This window comes from Peromyscus californicus, unplaced genomic scaffold (assembly GCF_007827085.1).
Source record: "Peromyscus californicus insignis strain IS unplaced genomic scaffold, ASM782708v3 Scaffold_19__1_contigs__length_69161282, whole genome shotgun sequence".
Taxonomy (NCBI): domain Eukaryota; kingdom Metazoa; phylum Chordata; class Mammalia; order Rodentia; family Cricetidae; genus Peromyscus; species Peromyscus californicus.
Window position 1 is genome coordinate 57,861,001 of NW_026294491.1, and position 22,402 is coordinate 57,883,402.

A 22,402-nucleotide genomic window follows, 5' to 3' on the forward strand; every position below is an offset into this window, starting at 1 on the left:
AGCATCCTATTTGCTTGGAGATATCCAGTGCTACGTGTGATGGCGGACCTTGATTTCAAACATCAATAGCAAAACCCAGGTTGTCACCTGTGCTTCAGGTTGTCTGACTGTAAATCAGAGTTCTCATGACCCTCTAGGGGTCAGTTAACTAGCAAGCATGGCCTCACATATCTCAGGGAGATACCGTCTGTTTATCACTCGCTCCTGTTTAAAGGAGATTCTAAAGGATACAGAGGAAGGCATACATAGGGCAGCCAAATAGGAAGCAGCACAGTGGAGCTACCGTGTCCACTGTGGACACTTCACCCTCCAGGTATTTGCACCTGTTCAGCTAGCTTCGAGCTCTCTGAACCTTGTCCTTTCAGGGTTTTATGGAGGCGTCATTATGAAGGCATGATTGACTACGTCATTAGCCATTGGTGATTAGCTTCACCTTTAGCCCCTTTCCCTGTCTCGGAGACTGGGGTGGAGCTGTTTTCTGGTCACTCTTGGTGATCTTGGTGGAGCCATCTCAGAGCCTCCCGCCCCTGTCATATCATTAACATACAAAGGGCCCTATCACACTTGCTTTGAGGTTTTCCACTTTGGTGGGAACCACCGGAAGAGACCAAATCTGTATTTCCTATTATCACAGTAGCACACCCAGCTAGTACCTGGAAGAGCAGGCTCTATGTGGTACATTCTAGGCTTAACTAGGTTTTCCTTACACTTTGTAGCCTCAGTGGCTGTATTGGCTGGAAAAGTGGATTTGGCCTGGGTTTGTATGCTCTTCCGGACATGCCCAGTCATCATGAAGCAGCATCCTTCCGTCGTCTCCCAATTGTCTTCTATGCAGTGCCACTTCATTCGGTCCTCAGCAGGCACCCTGCTGGCACCGCTCAGTGGGCAGAGGACAGGGGAACAGCCGCTGCGGTGGCTGGAGCCAGGTCTGTGGTCCAGCGACTGAGTGCTGTGTGTACAGTCTCTCCTGCACTGCAGGTTTCTGAGAAGACAGCTCCTGGGTGAAACCTTCCTGGTTTTTTCCTCTCTAGTGTCCCCTGAGCTTGCCGCCTCCTGTTCCTGCAGTCAGCACATTCTACCTTTGGTCTTCTCTCCAGTCACCAGCTTTCAAAAACTGTTTCTGCTTCTTTTGCTTTGGCAACAGGGGGCACCTCTCTCTCTCTCTCTCTCTCTCTCTCTCTCTCTCTCTCTCTCTCTCTCTCTCTCTCTCTCTCTCTCTCTCTGTGTGTGTGTGTCTCTCTCCTTCCCTCCCTCCCTCTCTCCCTTCCTTCCTATCAGAGAGGGCAGTAGGAAATGAGAGAGAGCCAACCAAGTTTATATAACATAACTGGAAATATTCTGTGTGGTTTGTGGAAACTTTATCCTTGAACTGTTCCTTTTTCTGCATTCTGTTGTCATCCCCCCACACCCCCACCTTCAAATCTGGGGAATTCTTACCACCCACTATGTTGATATTAGAAACTGAAAACGATGCCCCAGGTACAATGGTCAGCAGTCCGAGGGCTGCCCAGCTCTCCATGGCTCTTACCCTTCGCCATTTGTTAGCATATGTCTCAGTCATTCTCTCAGGAAACTTGATCACCTTACAGTCTCTACAGTAACCGAATTTCTTATTTTTAAAAAAAAAAATACTAGCTTTATACAGAATTAAAAGATTCTATAGCAAACTCCAGAGCGAATTTCCAGTTGTTCATAAGGAAAAGCAGGTCTATCTCTGCCTTGACTGTGCTTATTTCACATTCGATTATTATTACAACTTCATAGGGAATGAAAGTAATTCTGGGGCAGGGGAGATGGCTCAGTGGGTAAGATACTGGTTGTACAAGGGTGAGGACCCGAGTTCGAATCCCTAGCATTGATGTAAAAAACTGGATGTGGCCTTAGGTGCACCTGTAACCCTAGCATTGTTGAGGCTAGAGACAGGAGGATTGCTGGGGATAGCTGACTGCCAGTCTAGTGGAAATACAAGCTCCAAGTTCAATGGGAGAGCCTGTCTCCGGGGAATAAAGAGAGGACAGAGCAGGACACTACCATGCTCCTCTAGTCTCCTCATGGGCGTGGACACCTGTACACACATGTGCATACACCCCCCCACACACACATACATACACATACACACTGCACACACACACACACACACACACACACACACACACACACACACCAGGATGAATGTTGTAACCCTTAAACTGCAAGGGATCTCTTGTTTGTTTCAAGGATGAGGTCATGGAAGGGAAATTGTTGAAGCACAAGTAGATGTCAACATTCTGACATGTGTTCTCACACATCTGGGTGCTTCTTGTCTTCAGCTAGGCCTACCTCTGTGCTGTAAAGTACAGTGACACATCATAGGTGTGCTATAGGCCACCAGCATGAGCACTGAGACCCTGGGAGACTTCACAGTGAGTCATGTAAACTGACTACAGCTTTCCACTTGGCTTTTGTTTCTCTCTCCTTTTGAAGTTTTTAATCAATAAGCTCTTGTAGTGTTTCTACCAAATAAGCAGTTTGGGACTGCATGCTGATATTTACCTCATCTAGCCATTGTTGTTGGTGAAGTGTGTTCATCCTTGGATAAATGGAATTTTCATAATAACACAGAGAAAATCTAAGCTCCTTATACTGCATGTAATCTTAAGCACAGAGGTGATTTCCTTTCTTTTCTTTTTTTAAATGAGAGGGGAATATTTGAATCCTTTGGTATATTAGCTTTTTATTTTCAGTACCACGAAGAAACCAATTCTTATAAGCCAATTGTAGTTCTGTTAAGACAGAGCAATGTTCTCAGGGTCTTTGGAAGTGAATGAACTCTTAGTTTTCATGATGAAGGAACCAGCATGCTTTAGTTAGATCTTCAGTTAATACTGTGGCACCGTGGTGGAGGGGTTTGGGGTTTCTAACTGCTGGTGACATCCTCCATCACTACCCTTTAACTTACTAATTCTAATTATTTATGGACTGCACATTCACCCTTTTAATCAACACGTCCTTGTCAGGCAGACCATGAACTAGGTCCTTGAGGATTTGGATAGTATCAGTGGTTCCTATCAACCGTCCCTTCTCTTCATGAAGGGACGAGAGGTTCTGTGGTCCAGGGAATGGATGCTGAGTCCACATGCTGCTCCTGCATTGCAGGTCCCAGGGAAGACACACAAGTAGATAACCGTGTAAGCAGAAAATGGTGACAGCTATGCCTGGAAAAGAAGGAACAGAGGAGGGCTTTTCAGGTGGGGACGGGAGGCAGGGAGAGCATCCAGAAGGAAGGCTCTTGTCTCTCTGGCTGGTTTTGCTTTTCATCGGATGTCAGGTGGGAAGTGAGAGTTTTGAGCTGGGTGTGAAAGGATCAGATTGAGCGTGTGTGTTAGAGTGGGTGTAGAAAGAGGGAGAGAGAGAACTCAGTGCTCACTGAGAAGCTCATGGCGGGCGGGGGGGGGGGGTCGTGCTGGGGCGTTCCCATGAGCTTCTGGTCTCAGTATTGTTGGTATTTCTTTGGATGCTCGTCCTGGGAGTTGGCAGACCTTGTCTGTAAAGGGCCAAATGATAACAGTCGGCCACGGAGGTTTCTGGGCATGGTGTAGCTTTTCAGCTTTTCCACAGCAGCATGAAAGCACCCATGAGTGCTACCAACATTGGTGCCTGGATTCTAGAAAGCTTGTTTATAAGAACAGCTGGCATGGCAGCTGGATTGCCTTTGCTGGCCCCTGGCTTGAAGGATGCTTTGCTTATTATTTTTCTAGTCTTCGTTAGGTAGTTGAGCAAGTGAGGAAATGTAGTCTATGTGGCAGTCCCTAGCCTTGAGCTGCTTATAACCATTAAGGGAAGATAAGTATATACACTTAGGCGGCTGCCAACCAACATTACAAGACACTATGTAATTAGGTACTAATACGATGGACAGAAACAGGAAATGTGATGGGCTGCTTGCTCATCTGCGTGGCATCTAGGTGTCTAGAAAGAGTTCTAAAGGCTACATAAGGATGGTGGGACTTGACAAAATCACAACACACAGACGGTTAGGGTTGATTGACTGCTAGTCCAATCTGCTAATAAGCGAGCAATCCAAGATCCTGTTGACTTTGAGACAGGTTGGGTAAGAATATGCCTCCTGTTTTCACAATCTTTATGCAGTTCTTCCTTCGACTCTAGCCTAATCCACCCATGGGTGCATATATGTGCATGCACATATTTATGTGTGTATATGTTTTATATTGTTTAAGGATGAGAGAACGGAGCGAGGGCTTCAGGTTATTGATTGCATTTTGGATTTCAAAAGGCTGAGAGCAGTTTGGTTGTGTCGGCTTCTTGGAATGAGGAAGAAAGAAAAAAGGGGATCTGGGTGGGACATACGAAGGGGAAGAGGGAAGGAAGCAAGATAGAAAAGTGTCCGCTGACCTATACGCAAGGAAGCAGTCTACGCAGCTTCGGTGGGAAGACCCTCTAAAGCAAGGCAGCCCCATTTTATTGGTTGTAAGTCTCGCCTTTCACAGCTCAGCCAGCTCTCTAGCCTGGACTCATTCTGTGGAAGAAAGCTGAAGGGTTAGAATGAGGCAATTTGTATGTTTATACAGACAGACTTCAGTGATGGAGTACCAGGAGTTAGTAAAAAAGAAATTCCAGACTTTTGGGGTGGTTGGCTCTTCCTTTGCATATATAGCACCGAACCCAAACAAGAGACAGAGAAGCTGACTCAAGTGTATGTGTATTTTGTGTAAATGCTCAGCAAAGGGCCTGGGAAGATGGCCGCCAACGTTTACAGTGACTCTCTCTGGGGATGAGTCGATGTGCACAGAGCAGTTCCAAGCTGATAGGATTATTACAAGGATGTTTATTCTGGGTGGTAAAATGCAGTATCAAGAGAACCATATCAAGGTAATTAACAAGGCCAGGTTGGGTAGAGATGGAGGGGATGATTCTGATAGTGCAGCTGGGCTGTGTCCAAAATGTGGCTCAGGATCAATGAATATTAGAGCCAGAGGGGTCCTGGCGTAATGTTAGGGGTTCAAAACTTAGCTGGATGTCCGAAACACTCAGAGAGCTCAAAGACAAGAAAAGCGAAACAGAATCAGTTCCTCACCCTGCTGTCGATTCACAATGGTCTCAGAGACAAGGTGGGACGTAGGAAAGTAGTTTCAAAAATCATCCTAGGCAGTATTGTGTTCTCTTTTTCCTTTTTCGTGTGTGTGTGTGTGTGTGTGTGTGTGTGTGTGTGTGTGTGTGTGTGTGTTTGCATGTGTGTGGGAACACATGTGTGGGTGGATGTGCACATGGAGGCCTGAGGTTGATGTGGGAACCATCCTCAATTATTCTTCCACCCTATTCAGTGAGGCAGGGGCTCCCAATCAGACCCAGAGCTTGCTGATATGGGTAGTCTCTGGCCAGCTTGCTCTAGGGATCCCCTGACTTCCTACGCTGGAACTCCAGGTAGACCGCTGCACTCACTTGCCCTTTGCATGGGCTCTCGTAATCTGAACTGTGGATTCATGTTTGTGTGGCAAACACTTTACATCTGAGCCATCTCCCTACTCTCCCCAGGCAATTTTAGTGCCGTATTTGAGGCCTGAGACTTTGTAGACCCCTCTGATCTGTCTTATCCATGTCCACACAGAGTGGGGAATCAAGGGTTGTGGTTGGCAGGACCCAGCCTCAGCTTTCTTGTTCTCATTATCCAGCACCTGTCAATGACTTAGAGTCCCTGTTCCAGTGTTTTTTTGTTTGTTTGTTTGTTTTGTTTTTCTAGCATTATCTTTCACTATCATCTTTTTATATTGTGCCGAGGCTATCTTTACATACTGTCTTTCACTTGATCTAGGTTGAGGCTATCTTTACATACTGTCTTTCACTTGATCTAGGTTAGAGGGAAAAGCGTGTGTGTGTGTGTGTGTGTGTGTGTGTGTGTGTGTGTGTGTGTGTGTGGTGTTCTCGGGTAGCTCAAGCTAGTTTCAAACTTGCCATGTAGCCGAGGACATAGCCTTGAACTCCTGATCCTCCTACCTCAGCTTCTCAAGTGCTGGGTTTACAATTGTGCTCCATCACAAGGGGATATTGTTTTGTTTGGGGACAAAGTCTCTTCATGTAGCCCAGACCAGTGTGAATCCTGCGCTCCTCTCCCCCGAGCCTCCCTAGTGCCAGAATACAGGCAAGTGCTTCCACACCGGAAGGGAAAGCTCTAGTTTAGATAGGGACATCTTAGTTGACTGAAGCCCTTAGGAGAATAGCTTCTCTTAGGTGCCTTGTCTCTTCCCCCATTTCAGCCTCTGGGAGGAAAAGGCATCCAGTGGGATGCTTTCCCCCTTTTTTTGGCACAGTGAGATTAGCCGTTGTCTGGAATCGGAAGAGACTATAGAGGCTCCTGTAGTCCTTGCTTTAGGAATAAGTTTTGCTGTAAACGGACCCTCACTCAGAAACCCGATTAAGCTTTGCAAAGCAGAGCGGCTTGTTTGAGAGAGAAACGAGGGGCTTGGGGCCTCCCTCCCATCGCTCCTTGGCCAAGAGGCAGCCCTGTGATCTTTGTCCAGCCCAGGGCCTGCTTCTGTCCCACTGGTTTCTTCCTCTTTCCACTTCACCAGACACAGTTAATCCACACTCTCCTTTACTCCATGTGTAGGAGACAAAATTGTTTGAGGTAATTTATAGGTCAATATTATAGTCTCTTAACTGATAAATAAGCCAGGAATTGTTGTACCTACCTGTAATCTCAGCCCTTGGGAGTCTGAGGCAGGAGGATTGCAAGTCTGACATCACCCTGGGTTGCATATTGGCAGCCTGTATCAACAAAACCGACTGGGAAAAAAAATAGCAAAAATAACTAGCCTAGCTCAGTGGCTCATACCTGTAACCCCAGCGACTGAGGAATCTGAAGCAGGATTGCCACAAGTTTGAAGCCAGCCTGGGTTATAAAGTAAGACTCTATCTCAAAAGAAAAATACCTTCACAGTGAACTAACTACTGCCAACCCCCCTATACCCCGAGAAATCAAGAAGTCCAAATAGAGCAAGTGTGCTGTGGAGTATAGGGATGTGGGGTGGGGGTGGGGTGGGTTTTGTACACTGCTAGGTGGCCTCTGACGAGTCGGACACCAGGGGACTGGCACACTACCTATCATTTCCCATCTTAGACTCTCAAGTCTGAATCCTCTTCCGGGCTGGTGGGCAGCCAGCCACAAGCGCATGCCGGGGTGGCTCCGTGGATCAGAGCCCTGGGTAGGGGCGGCCAGTGTTGAGGCTCCGTTTCCTAGAGCTTTGTGTATCTCCCCAGGGTGCACACTTCTGAGCCTAAGATGTGGGAGTGGAGGCACCACACTAATCCTGTGCTTGGGCTCCACTGGGCAGATGGGTTCCTCCACCCAGTGCGTCTGCTGGGCTCGGAGGAGGGTGTCTGTGCTCACTGTGCAAGTGGAAGGAGCCGGAAAAGGAGCGCAAAGCCAAAAGCTGAAAGGGAAGACACAGAACTTACCGCAAGCAGCAGGCTCCAAGATGACATTATGTTTCTCGACGAGAAAATCAACCACTACCCACCCCTGACCATCCCCACTGCCCCTTCAGGCTCAGACTGAAGAAAAACAAAGTATATCAGAAGCCAAGAATTAGCCATATTCCTTCCCTTTTTCCTTCCTTTCTCCTTTCTTTCCTTCCTTCCTTCTTTCTTTCTCTTTTTTTTTTTTTTTTTTTTTTTTTTTGAGATAGGGTCTCACTATGTAGCCTTGGCTATCCTGGAACTCACTCTAAAACAGTCTGACCTTGAACACAGTGATCTGCCTGCCTCTGCCTTCCAAGTACTGGGATCAAAGGCGTGCACCGCCACCGCCGCCGCCACCACCACCACACCCACCACCACACCCACCAGCTCCCCCAAGTTATTATTCTGGAAGCTGGTGTAACTCTGGCTGCTGGGCGAGGTTTTTATCTTAGGCCTGAAATGGCTGCTGAATTGTTCTTGCTGGACCCAGCTCAGTGTGTAGATCGATTCCCTCAGTGGGTGCTGCAGGAATATGCACCTATTTGTTGTGGCCTTCAGAAACGGGACAGACACGGTTTGGTTCTAAAAAGCATCAGCTCTGATGGTTAAGGCACGTACTGGGAATGTCAAAAGTATGCCTGTTTATAAAAAGGAAACAAAACAAAAGTTTATCATTAGGCATGCAGGTGCTGTAGAACTGACGACTTCAGCACAGGCCTCCCTGTTTCTGACGTCAAGCTGATGTGGTACCAGCCGGATCCTGAACAGTGATGATGACGGCATTGTTGCTATGGTTGGCGCTTTACCCTCCTCCATTCCTATCTGACACCTCTCTTATTTCTTTCAGCTGGGATTCCTCAGCACCATCACAGCTCAGACAGAACAAAAGACTCCGAGTCTCACGGGCACATACCGCCATGTTGACCGCACCACTGGCCAGGTGCTAACCTGTGACAAGTGTCCAGCAGGAACGTATGTCTCCGAGCACTGCACCGACGTGAGCCTGCGCGTTTGCAGCAGCTGCCCTGCGGGGACCTTTACCAGGCATGAGAACGGCATAGAGAGATGCCATGACTGTAGTCAGCCGTGCCCGTGGCCGATGATCGAGAGATTTCCTTGTGCTGCCTTGACTGACCGAGAATGCACTTGCCCACCTGGAATGTATCAGTCGAACGGTACCTGCGCTCCCCATACAGTGTGCCCTGTGGGCTGGGGTGTGCGCAAGAAAGGGACGGAGAATGAGGATGTGAGGTGCAAGCAGTGTGCTCGGGGTACCTTCTCTGATGTGCCTTCCAGTGTGATGAAATGCAAAGCCCACACAGACTGTCTGGGTCAGAACCTGGTGGTGGTCAAGCCGGGGACCAAGGAGACAGACAACGTCTGTGGCACACGCCTGTCCTCCAGCACAACCCCACCTTCCCCTGGCACAGCTCTCTTTTCTCACCCTGAGCACATGGAATCCCATGAAGTCCCTTCCTCCACCTATGAGCCCCAAGGTAACTTAAACCTCATGACTTTCTTGCTGGAGGAAGGCTTTGAGCTCAGTAGAATGGGCTTATAACTAATGTTTTCTCCACTTTGCTGAATCTAAAATCATCCCTTGGAGAAGGGAGCCTTCATTTTTGTGGCTAATTAAATTTGGCTTCTTTGGACTTAATAGAAACATTTAAACTCAGAAGGTTTCTATTAGGAGACAACAGATACCTAAAAAACTAGGTTACATCAAGCTGGCCAATAAGAACGGAGAGAAATAAGGACAGTGTGTGACCTTACGTAAATCATTTAACCCCTTCAGCTCTCGGCTCCGAACTGGCCGAGTGAGTAAATGAGTGATTTTAAACGTTTAAGGCTTCTTTCGGATTAAAAAGTTGTGCACCATAGAGTTAATCCAGGCTAGACAAAGCCAGAAGGAGAGACAGTAAGGGGGAGCTTGTCATCATATCTGGAAGGAAAAAGGACTGTCGTCCAAGGTAGGACCAAATCATAGGAAGGGAAGTTAAAAACTTCAGAAAGCAAGTGAATTGAAATCCACGTAAAGATACCCAGCCCTCACACCTGGAGAAGAACAACTTAATTTTTTTTCCCCCCAGCAATCCTGACTTCATGTCCTTTCTGCGGTATCCCTGTTTGCCTAGCATTCTAGTCCACCCTCAGACAGAATGAACACATTTCGCCATATCCTCTTTCATGGCATTTAGTTTCTATGCGATGACGGCCAGTGTAAATTGCGCGTCCTAGCACACTGTCGAGTGTGCCGATGGCTGGTCTTCATTGATAACCGCAGGGGATGCTCTCACCCGCACCGTCTTCGCAAAGAAGAAATGGGTGTGAGAGCTCCAGGGGCTGACCCAGGCCAGGTTCTGTCCCCTGAGACTCTCAGCTCCCCTGCCTCACACTCTTTCATGACAACTAATGTGGAAATGTCTCAGAAGTCCACAGAGCCCGCCCCCCCACCCCCAGCTGTGTTATCTGTTGGTTACAGCCGCTGGAGGGTCCAGCCTTCCGTTATTTCCCGACCTGTTGTGCAGGGTTGGATTTGGGCCTGAGCTCTTTTCTTTATCTTAGTCATAGGCTCTGTTTCACCACTGAGTCATGAAATAAAGCTAAAGGTGAGAGAGGAGGAGAATGCACAGAGAGTTTAATTGAAGCGAGTTCTTTGCGGAATCAAATCAATGGAGGGTTGACTAGCGGCAGACGCACACTTGTCCACTTAGTATTTAAAGGCTAGGAGAAGCGGTTTGGAGCTCAAACATTGGATCTCCGAGGATGCCCATGTTCTGGGTACCAGAAACTGAGTTTAATTATTCAGATTTTTAATCTTTTATATAAAGATGCTGTTAGGACCTTTATGAAAATGTGCAAAATAATATTTGATCTTAAGCTCCATCAGTCACGTCTTCTTTGACTGTGTGACCTGACCAGGGACAGGAGAGAATGTGTAGATGCCCAAATATGGAAAAGCTCTTCCCCCTCCTTACTCTTTCTTCTAGGCATGAACTCAACAGAATCCAACTCTACTGCCTCTGTTAGACCAAAGGTACCCAATGGCATCCAGGAGGGGACAGTCCCCGACAACACAAGCTCAACACGTGGGGAGGAAGGCATGAACAAGACCCTCCCGAGCCCACCACAAGTCACCCACCAGCAAGGCCCCCACCACAGACACATTCTGAAGCTGCTACCCACATCCATGGAGGCCACTGGCGAGAAGTCCAGCACGGCCGTCAAGGCCCCCAAGCGGGGCCATCCTAGACAGAACCTGCACAAGCATTTCGACATCAACGAGCATTTGCCTTGGATGATTGTCCTCTTCCTCCTGCTGGCGCTGGTGCTGATCGTGGTGTGCAGCATCCGCAAGAGTTCCAGGACTCTCAAGAAGGGGCCCCGGCAGGACCCCAGTGCCATTGTGGAAAAGGCGGGGCTGAAGAAATCCTTGACTTCGACCCAGAACCGGGAGAAGTGGATCTACTACTGCAATGGCCATGGTGAGTATTATCTGTTTCCTCTGGGATGGTAGGGCTCTCAGCCTCACCCCTGATGTCTAAAGGAGGGGGAAATCCAGAGCCTGTTCTGTTTCCTCTGGGATACTAGGGCTTTCAGCCTCACCCCTGCTGTCTAAAGGAGGGGGAAATCCAGAGCCTGTTCTGTTTCCTCTGGGATAGTAGGGCTCTCAGCCTCACCCCTGCTGTCTAAAGGAGGGGGAAATCCAGAGCCTGTTCTGTTTTCTCTGGGATAGTAGGGCTCTCAGCCTCACCCCTGCTTTCTAAAGGAGGAGGAAATCCAGAGTTTGTGGAGCCCTTTCCTTTGCTAAGTGCTTCTTGGCCTAGTGTGTTCTTCTAGAAAAGGTTTCTGAGCATCTATTCCAAATAATGCACTCAGAGAGGATCATCTCTTTCCATTTCCCTCCCCGGCACTACTGAAACTGGGAAACGTTGCAGAATCAGAGACCTGCGAGTCACTTTGAGGGACTTTTTGTTTAACTGTGTCATTTAGCAAATGAAGGAATGTAATTCAGAGACATTTCACCCAAACAAGAGGCTAGTTGTTTGTTCAGGACAGATGGCATGAAACTGCACACATCTCTAACTACTGGAGCCCTTCCTTGCTTCTGTTCTAAAAACTAGTATATATAATTTGTGTATGGTGTGTGTGTGTGTGTGTGTGTGTCTGTGTGTATGGTGTGTGTGTATGGTATATGTGTGTGTGTGTGTGTGTGTGTGTGTGTGTGTGCGCGCGTGTGACCTCCACACATGTGGAGGTCAGAGGACAACTTTTAGGAGTCAGTTCTCTCCCTCTACTGTGGACTCCAGGGATCAAACTCAGGCTTGTGTAGTGAGAACTTTCAATACACAGAGCCTTATTGCCAACCCACACTTCCCTTTTCTATGCCACAGGGCTAAGGAAAAAAAAATAAAGGGAGTCCAAAACTAAATTGCTGTAAGCTAACTAGGCTGCAAGATTTAGATGTGAACTTCTATATCTTTATGTATACACATTCCTTTACACATGCATGCTTGAGCTGTCCAAGAACATGTCTCTAAATATGTACATAAATAGTGCAAAACACACACACACACACACACACACACACACACACACACACACACACACACACACGCGCGCACGCGCGCACACACACACACACACACACACACACACACACTTCCTACCTAAATGTTTAGGGTCTCACTCAATCCAGGGGGCAGGAAGGTCATTTAGATGATAGCCACCCACAACATAAAGAGTTTCCTCTTTGTCTGAGGCTGTGTCCTACATCTCTCACTTAGTAGTCCATGTGTGTGGATAAATGCTGGAATATTTTGCTCTTTTCTCTTTTAAGAGTAAAAATAGCTTACAGTACTTATTTGTCTCTGAGCTCAGTTTGACTTGAAGGCTGCAATTTTGTTCCCCTGCTGTGGTTGGAACTTCCTTTCCTGAGTGAAGGCCGCCTCTGGAAATCCCATTCAGATGTTTCCTTTCCAGTTACAGATAAAGGTGTGTGCTCACCTTCCTACAGGCTGGTTAGAATCTTACAATCTTTTCTATTGAATGCTGAAAATGCTTATACTGTTTGGTCTAGTAATTCTATTTCTGGGACGCTGTCACCGAATTATAAACAGATTTTTTTTTTTTAAGTAAGCAAGGTGAAGATAAACGTCTCTTGTGGGGAGAGGAAGGCAGCTTAAGACAGGAGCTGGCTCTGCAGCCAGGCGGGCCTTGAACTTGTGATTCTCCGTGTCAGCCTCCTTAGTGTTGGGATTAGAGGGATGGGACGCCATGCCTGGCCGACAGCAAAACCATTTAACTTAGCCCTGTGAATCATAAACATTGCAAACAAATAAAGTACCAATGTTAGTGAAATAACTGGGTAAATGGTGAAGTGTGCATGTATAATGAAACATTTTCACCCAGTCAAAAGAGACGTTTATATTAGGCTAAAACAAACAAACAAACAAACAAAAACAGACGGAACTACACAGTTTATAACAGTCCCAACTCTTCTAAGCCTTAGAGGCTGAAAGGAAAGATGCCAGAGAAAAAATGGTTTTTTTCCCATGTGGCAGGATTTTCTCTGCCTTCCCCTCAATTTCTTAGCATCCCAAACTTTCCCTAAGTTTTGGATAATAAAAAACTATAGGAAGTTGGGGGCGCATTAAAACCTGCTTAGTCTGCTTCCCTTAGTGACTCGGTCAGGGGGAATGCTTCGGCAGCACTCTGCCTGGTCAGACTCCCAAGGCTGTCAGAGGTTTTGACATTGCAGCCTGAATTTGTCACCTGTGAATGTGGTGGCCCGTGTGCTGACCCAGGATGCCTATGGAGGTACCTGGTTGAGAGCTTGGGTAGACCCCACTAAGGCAACTCCTCTGGGGACCTGGGGACTGGGAAAGCTTCACACACAAGCCCTCTCTAACAAAAACTTCCCACTAGCTTCCTAGGTACGCATAATTCTAACTTGGGAGAAATTTCGAGGAGAGGGTAAAGAATGTAAATTCCTGCGCCCAGGTTGATCTTGCTCTTATTGTTGCTATTGTTTTGAGACGGTGCCTCGCATAGTCCAAGGCTGCCCTCAAACTCACTATATAGCCAGAGCTCTCCTTGAGCGCCTTATCCTCCTGCCTCAGACTCTCTAATGCTAGAATTACACATTAAGTGCGGCCACATCTGGATTAAATTTCACTTTGTCATTTGTCCTCAGCTTCCAAAGCCACACGCTGATTTCTTTTTTTTTTTTTTTTTTTTTTTTTTTTTTGGTTTTTCGAGACAGGGTTTCTCTGTGTAGCTTTGCGCCTTTTCCTGGAACTCACTTGGTAGCCCAGGCTGGCCTCGAACTCACAGAGATCCACCTGGCTCTGCCTCCCGAGTGCTGGGATTAAAGGCGTGCGCCACCACCGCCCGGCCCACACGCTGATTTCTACATAATAAAGTATGGATGATAGAATAGCTTGTTATATTGAATGACGTGTATAATGCATGTCACGTGTATATACGCATGTTCTCAACAGACAAGATAAATTTCCCAAACTGTTTCATGGCCCTTTACACCTCAATAAATTAGTGTATTTCCTAACAATAAGGCTATTCTCTCTGTGAAATATTTTGTAGTTTCCAGCCTCAGTAAGTTGAACATGAGAACAGTTCTTTGTTGTATACATGTCACTGTTTTTTGTTGCTGACCCAGTGCCCTGGTTAGCTTTCTGTTGCTATGATAAACACTGTGGCCAAAAGAAACCTGTGGAGGGAAGAAGAGTTTATTTGGCTCATACTTCCAGGTCATAGTTCATCAAGTTAGGGGAGGAACTCAAATCGGAACCTGGAGGCAAGAACTGAATCAGAAGCCTCAGAGGAGCACTGCTTCCTGGCTTCCTGGCTTGCTCTCCATGGCTCCTCAGCTTGATTTTTATATTTTTTTATACAACCTTCCTAGTGGCAGCACCATTCACAGTGGCCGGGGATCCCCCACATCAAACATAAATCAAGAAAGTGTCTCACAGACCATGGCCCCCCAAAGGGCGTGGCACTATTAGGAGGTGTGGCTTTGTTAGAGCAGGTGTGGCCTTGTTGGAGGAAGTGCGTCACTGTGGAGGTGGGCTTTGAGGTCTCGTATATGTTCAAGATGCCACCCAGGGTCTCAGACCTCTTCCTTTGCCTGTCAGGTGTAGGACACCTGTCTACTTTTCCCGCACCAAGTTTGCCTGCAGGCCACCAAGTCGCACCATGATGATAATGGGCTAAACCTCTGAAAATGTAAGCCACCCCAATGAAATGCTTTTTCCTTCTAAGAGTTGCCGTGGTCATGGTGGCTCTTCAAATCAAAAGAAACCCTAACTAAGGCACAGACTATTTACTGGCCAACTCAATGGGGACATTTTTAGGGGGTTGGGGTTCCAGACAGGATTTTTCTGTGTAGCCCTGGCTGTCCTGGAACTCGCTCTGTAGACCAGGCTGACCTTAACTCATAGAGATCCACCTGCCTCTGCCTCCCAGATGCTGAGACTAAAGGTGTGCCCCACCACCGCCCAGTTAGTGCTCCAGCTTTCACTTAGCAGTCCTCCATCCCCACCTCCTGAGTGCTGGGATTACAGTTGGGCCTGGTACCACCCTGGCTTTTATGTAGGTGCTGGGGATGCAGACTCCAGTCCTCACGCCTGCATGGCAAGCCCTTTATCCATTGACCCGCCTTACCCTAAGAAGTACACCTTTTCCCTGGAGCAGAAGATCTAGTCTAGGACTGAATTTTGTAGTAGGCTATCCCATGTAGTTACCTGTGCTCTGAATTTACCTCATTAGTAGAAAATCGTATGACTATCCTTTTAAGATCATGTAAATCTAGAACTATCCTCCTGTGAACATTTCCTTAATCAGTAGTTGCTGTTATAGTTTATGATCAGATACATTTTATAAACCGTTTTGGGGGCATGGTTCTAAAATTCTAGAGAACACGGCAAGTTGTAGAAATAAAGGCTAGTCCAGGAGCGGGAAACAGTATCGTAGCATGACCTTGAACATGCTTTTAAAAAGTGTATTACATTATTCATTTAATGCGTTGGGGTGCAAGCATGCTTGGGAAGGTTAGAGGAGAGTCTGCAGGAGACGGTTCTTTCCTACCACTAGGTGGGCCTCAGGGATGGGACACAGGTCTTCAGGCTTAGAGCCAAGGGCCTTTGCCCCCCACCCACACCCCCCAGCCATCTCACCCGCCTGACCGTCAATGTTCTGAAAACTCTTTTTACCTTATGAAATAACATGTGTCCTTGCAACCGTGTCCTATCTTATAGAAAAAGATTGGAAATGGCCCATCAAACCCAGCCCAGTGGCACCCTTGCGCCACTTTAGGGGAGCACCTTTCAGTCCTCAGGTGTAAGCAGCCCTTCCCATAGCTTAGCTTTCCCCAATCCCTTTTTCTGCATTGGGATGTTGGTTTGAGGTGTTTCTGTAAGGAGGGCCTTTTCTTTCCAAATTGCTGGTTTCAAGGGTGCAAGCCGGTAAAATCCTCTTACAAAGAGAGGTTCTGTTCGGTAAAGGCCACTCCAGGTGCACCGAGTTCTCTATAAACAATGCCTCGTTGATCTAACCGCATTGTGCTCTGGCAGCAGATTATCCCACATCATGAGATGGTGTCTGTCCATTCACACTGAATGGCTTATGAGCTTGAGGACTGAATGCCCAGGAGTTTTCTATCAGAAGTCCTGTGAACCTTCCTTTACCCACGCCCACTGTAAGAGGGACATGTTGGACTCTTCTCTAAAAAATGATTATTACTCAATAGTTTCATGCATACGTACAATGCATTGTGATTCTATTCACTCACCATTAACCCCCTGGTTATCGGTCTTTCTTTCTTTGAATGTTTTCCTCTATCTAACTAGTCTCCTCCTTGCTTCCCCATTAAAAAAAATGATACCCCCTCTCGCAGCATCCATTAGTGGTCAGATCTTCAGGAAGGGAGCGGGGACTCATGTTGCTTCTTATTTCCATGATGTAGCCTTGAAGGGCTCAATCTTGAGCAGGTTTCTGTGGCTGCTCTTCATGGTTGCAATGGCTGGGTTGTGTCTCAGTGAACCGTGAACTTTCGATTACCTTGTCGGACCTCAGCACGCTGAAGCCTTTGGTTCCTGTCTTCTCACATAAAGACCCCTTACACCTCTCTGTCTGTCAATGACATATAGTTTCTACAGGTGACATTCCCAGGACTGCAGTCCTATTGTCATAGGGTCCTATGGTTAGACCCTGGAGCCGTGCCTTCTGAGGCTGGGTGTGTTGGTACTCTAGCATCCTTCCTTTCTGAAGTCTCTTCTGACTTAATGGTTGCTAGGCTGGAAGGGCCTGTGGGTTCTTGCAGCACATCCACTTTAGCGTTAGGGATTGTAAGTGAGTTCGTCTAGAGTTGTTATCTATGAAACCTACTTAAGGTTTTATTATTAGGTTACGTTGTCATAATGATGTGAGTCTATTGTTTGGGCTCTAATTATCCTCCTTTTGTCGTTTTGTGGAAATGGAGTTCTTTTTGTGCTATAACCCCGAGATGGTGGGGTCAGTGTGGGTGGGAGTACAAAAGTTCCATCTGATTTAAAATGGAAAGGAAGGGGCTGGAGAGATGGTTCAGCGGGTAAAAGTTCGGGCTGTTCTTCCAGAAGATCCGGAGTGGCTTATAACCGCCTATATATAACTCCAGCTCTGAGGGAGCTAGCATCTCTGGTCTCCGCGAGCACACCTGCTCTCACATGCACATACCCCTCTATACATACCATTTAAACAGATGAGCATTTTCTAAGAACAATTGGTGCAAAGACAGGTATAGAGGCTCGTGCCTGTAGTTCCAGCATTTGTAAGGCTGAGACAAGGGGATTGCTGTGAGTTGCAGGCTACATAGTGAGTCAAAACAAACAAACAAATAAATAGTCTGACTACATAGTGAGCCAAATAATTAAACAGATAGCTAGCTAGCTAGCTAAATAAATAAATAAGTAAGTAAGTAAATAAATAAATAAATAAATAAATAAAATGAAATAAATAAAGTGAAATAAATGTGGGCTATGCAGAAAATTACATTTTTTAAAATTTGGCTTATTTGGTTTTTTTTCCCCTCATACACAAGCACACACACACACACACACACACACACACAGACCAAATGATAAAAATAGTAAAACTTAGCCTCCTTATAACTGGCTGCACTGAGGAAGTATGGAAAGATCTCAAAAAAAAAAAAAAAACAAAAACAAAAAAAAGAGATCACCATCTCTCTTCCTTATGTCTGCAGAGGGTGCACAACCTTGGTCAGGCCCCATCGGCAGCGAGGTGCCTGAGACTAGGAACCGACTGTGTGCTCTCACGGTTGTTTCTAACTGGTGCTATTGCTGCTCCTTTCCCTTCTACTATCTCCCTTCCCCCCACCCCATCCCGTGTCTTTCTTCCCCATTCCTGGCAATTGCAAAAGCTCCTGAAGTTGGAGACCAGGCAGCCTGTTTTTCTAGAAGCTTTAAGGGGATGTTTGGAAGTAGTGCTAGAGAAGAATGTCCGTGTCCTCAAGGCACCGATGGAGCAAGTGCGGGAGAGTGAGGAAAAGCACGTGACCAGGCTGTGACTGTATTGGATCATGTTTCCTTTTGCTCTTAGATTTTAGGCTTTGAAGAAAAATGAGAAGTCGAGAAGAGATCGAGAAAGGGGAACTGGATTTTCCTAGTTTAAAGAATGCTTAGTTCCTGGCTAGCCTAGTTATTCAGTGCTCTGCATTAGGTAGCTAATGTGCGTTTGACATGATCCTGTGTATCAGTGTAACAAGCATGACCCAGGGAGACAGCATGTCCTTAAGTGGACAGCAGCAAGCGTTGTGAGGGCCCTGGGGCTCTCTTACATGGACTGCTGTGCTTCAGTAGCCAAAAGGGGAGAGAGTACATCCTGAGTACATCCTCTATACTTGGTTTATTTTAATTTTTATTGTTTGAAAGGGTTTCACGTAGCCCAGGCTAGCTTTAAACTTGCTGTGTAGCAGAGGATTACCTTAAGCTTTTTCTGTCTACATTTCCTGAGCTCCGGAATTGCGGGAATCACAAGCCTGCATGACCTGGTTTATGGTGCTGGGGGCTGAACCCAGGGTTTTGTATATGCAGACAGATACAACTTAACTACATCTATAGTAATCTATATAGTAATCCTTTCTATGATATTATTTCTGAATTTCTAGTTCTTTCCATCTGCCACTGTAACTATCATGCTTCATCTCTTCCCATAGCCTGTAAATTCATGGTGGAGAGTCACTAGATTTTACTGCGTATCCCCTACACTTGGCCCATGCCCTAGACTCAAATGGTCTGTCTGAGCTGGTACCTGTGGTAAGCTACAAGCCATGAGTTATTTTAGCTAAAATTAACTAACAAGCAAAATTCAGCTTCTCAGTTGCACCGACCACACCTGAAGTGCCCAGTAACTAGGAGGCACACATAACTAGAACTCGTCTGACCACACTAGGAAAGACAGAACATTTCCATCATCTAGAACATTCTGTTAGGTAGCCATGGACTAGGACATCCTTATCTACTTGCTCTTTCAAGGTTGTAAGGTGAGCTTGTTTAAGAGAATTAAGCACAGATTTTGTTTTCAAAAAATTTTTTTTTTAAATTTTTAATTATGTGACTCTGTGTGGGGTCATGTATACATTCATGAAGGCATATGCACATTAACCCAGAAGAAGGCTCTGGTTCCCCTAGAGCTGGAGTTACAGGCATTTGTGAACCACCCAGTGTGGATGCTGGGAACCAAACTCGGGGCCTCTGCAAGAGCAGCATGCACTCTTATCCATGGGGCCATCTCTCCAGCCCCTAAACCAAGGGCTCTTACGGTAGGCTGGTTGGACCGATTGCAGATGCTCGGACAGATTATTTTTTAGCGCCACAGGAAGTCTCCATGACTACAGTAAGTCGTGGTACAGTTTGTTTTGGAACCATCTAGTTCTGGTTTTATAATACGAAAATAGCCCATAGACAGTGTGTAACTTATTGCAGGGGTCTTATTCTAATACAACAAAACTTTATTTGTAAGACCAGGTGGCATGTGCTGGGCCGTATCTGCCAGCAAGTGAACTCTACCATAGGTCCGTCATCCTCCGCAGCTTCCCCTCACCTTCTGCCAACTGGAGCTGCTTAGACAAGCGGTCCCACTCTTCTTGGAGCGCTCCTTGAGTCTAACTCCTCAATTTTACCTTGAGGGGTACCTGTTTCTTATTCTGCACAACAAAGCAGGGGGGGGCTAGAATGTTTACAATGTGTAACAGCTAGCCATGTCTCTGATTCCAAAATCCCTCCACTTCTTCCCAGTACATCCTGGCTTTGACTCAGAGACTGCCATCTTGACATGTGGGCCTTCCTCACAGGTGCTCCTGCTTGGGCCTACTGCTACTCTTAGAGCAGAGCCGTAGAGGAAGACGGGGGTTGGGGGTCTAACCTTGAATTCCAATATACTTTGAGTGTGGGGGGGGAGTGAGTCTGAGAAAAATAGCGGACAAATGCCTAGAGATCTGGAACGTGGGTTCCACTCTGCGTGCCTGAAGTGAGAAATAGGGAGGGTCGATTGGCTCCAGTCAGTATTCAGAGAGGTGTCTGTGGGCTGGGAGGAAGAGTACAGAATGTAGAGACAAGAAGAAGCCATCCGCAATGCAGTCGCTTACAAACTAGGAGACGGCTGCGTGGAGGCGTGGGCTCATTTCTCAAAGGTTTGTTTGCAGGTCTGAAGAGCAGTCACAGGCTGCAGAAACGGCATGTGGCCAGGACAGCTGATGTTTAGCTCTGCCTGCCTACTGCAAAAAGGCCGTGGACAGACATGCGCTGTCTTTGGTGGTCAGCTCTTTTCAGTAAAATGAGGGAACCTAAGCCCATCACAGGGTTCAAGGCTGAAGATAACCAAGGTGGCAGTGTATTGTTGCCTTACCTGGTTATACTTCCTGTCACCCTGATACCTGACAGGAGAGGTGCAGGCCCTGTGGGTTATACAATAGTGTGGGAGCAGTGTGTGGCTAGTCAGAGAGAGGAAGCCAGACTTAATTCCAACTTTATGCTGAAGAAGGATCGTACAGGAAGAGGTAGGGGGAGGAAATGGAAGGAGAGGAAGGAGGGAATACTGTGATTGGGATTAAATGAATAAATGTAATTAATAATAATAAGAAGAAAGGACATTCAGTCCACTGGTATTCAGGTTCATGAATACCAGAACACATGGGAGGTTGCCAGTGGGAGGTAGATAAGATGTATTTTTTAAATAATAAATCATTGTATGCTTGAATGAAAAAAAAAAGAGGGAGGATCCTGTGTCGACTATGACACCAAGGGCTACCCTGCCGCTGACGACGGAGTGACAGGAGGGTGGGAAATGGATCTGCTTGTGTCAGGAGATGTAGCTGGGCAGGGCTGAGAGGAAGAACCTTTGCGCTGTGCTTTTGTGGGAGATCCTCTGGTACTGAGAGCGATTCAGCAGCTGTTCCAGAACTAATGTTTGGAGCCAATCTTTTCAAGTGTGTCACCGGAAATTCCAGTCCTCCACCGTGCACAGTGATGGCAATGGAACGGGGAAGCCCCGACCAAGGCTCTCATTTATCTCTGAACTGTAATGCTTAGAGACACCTCGGTGTCATGGCGGAGCCCCAGCCCCAACTCCCGAGAACAGTTTTGAGGCTTCTGAAGCCTTGCTTATCACTCATGCCAGCTGAGAAGAGGTCAGCCGCTCCCACCTATCTGTAAAGAGCAGGACTGGGGGTGGACACGTCTGAAACCCTCCAGTTCCTCCTCAGTATTCACACATATGGTTTTAGCTAGCCTGAAGCCTCTTTAAGTTTTATAGATTCTATTAGTGTGAGCATAAGTCTGTGTAGTAGAAGGATTCTTAAATTGCATGTTTACTACAGGTTAGTGTCTGTTTGGGATTCATCGAAACTATGAATTTAAGTTCTGTAGACTAGTCCAAAGTGGTCCTTTGGGGTGGAAAAAAAAACTATCTCTTGCATAAAGGTATTAAGCTCCAGTTCCAGAAATGAGCTATTTCACTTACAGAAAGGCCACGGCAGAGCCTGGTTTTGCTCTGGGTTAAGTTCCTTGCCTTGACGAAGGTGACTCTCCAGGGGCCCAGGCAAAGCTCGTGTCCATTGGGGACATCTTTAGTCATGACAACCATGGATTTCTTCAGGGACAAACGAAGCTAGAGATGTCGGGCTAGAGGGAGAGTGTTCTCTGTCTTAGTTACAGCCTCCTCCCTCTCTGCCCTGCTTCTTGCCGGATTCCCTCTCATTTGGGAATTGTTGTTAACTATATGATGACCTGTTTTACTAAGGGGAACCTGACTAGCCAGACTGCTGCAACTGAGTTACTTGTTTGGGTAACGCAGGAAGCAAGCATGCACAGGTACATTGTGCTCACCTATTCCCAGACATTAGGGGAAATGTGGGATAGAGTTGTAGCCAGCTTCACATTTGGGGAATCCCAAGGTAAAGAAAACATTGGAATTTTAAAAAAAAAGATTGATTATTAAGTTGTTTTTCATGTGATGCTTTCGTTTAATTACACGTGTTTGAACTTTAAGACTGATGCTTGTCTTAGCAGATTAGGGCTCACAGGGCCTTGGTAACACGAAGAGTGTTTTTGTTTTGTTTTTGGAAAGCATAGTTGGACAGTGATGAGATCACGGGGGATTGTGGGGTGGGGAGAGGGGACAGGGAGAGAGAGAGAGCTTCTGTCCTCTAATTTCCACATTTTACATATGGTGGAGCTGAGCAGAGGGAAGTGATTTGCTCAAGGTGGCATGCTACAGTCAGGGGAGAGAGTTGAAGCCTCGGTCTCCTGACTCCTGGGGCAGTACTCTTCATATTGTGCATAATGCCTTTCTCGCCAAAGGACCACGTGATTTTGGCCACTGGTACAGGCAACAGTGTGGTTTGAAAATTACTCACATACTCACAGTTCTT

At 46.7% G+C, this 22,402-nt stretch overlaps 1 protein-coding gene across 1 annotated transcript in view; it reads left to right on the top strand.

Moving 5' to 3' along the window:
- The window catches only part of Tnfrsf21 (TNF receptor superfamily member 21), a 73,989-nt gene that overhangs the window by 12,854 nt on the left and 38,733 nt on the right, over window positions 1-22,402 (top strand). Inside the window, exons 2-3 of the mRNA XM_052745383.1 lie at window positions 8,303-8,951; window positions 10,446-10,940. Coding sequence (XP_052601343.1) covers window positions 8,303-8,951; window positions 10,446-10,940 — 1,144 coding nt within the window. The remainder of the gene's footprint in view (window positions 1-8,302; window positions 8,952-10,445; window positions 10,941-22,402) is intronic.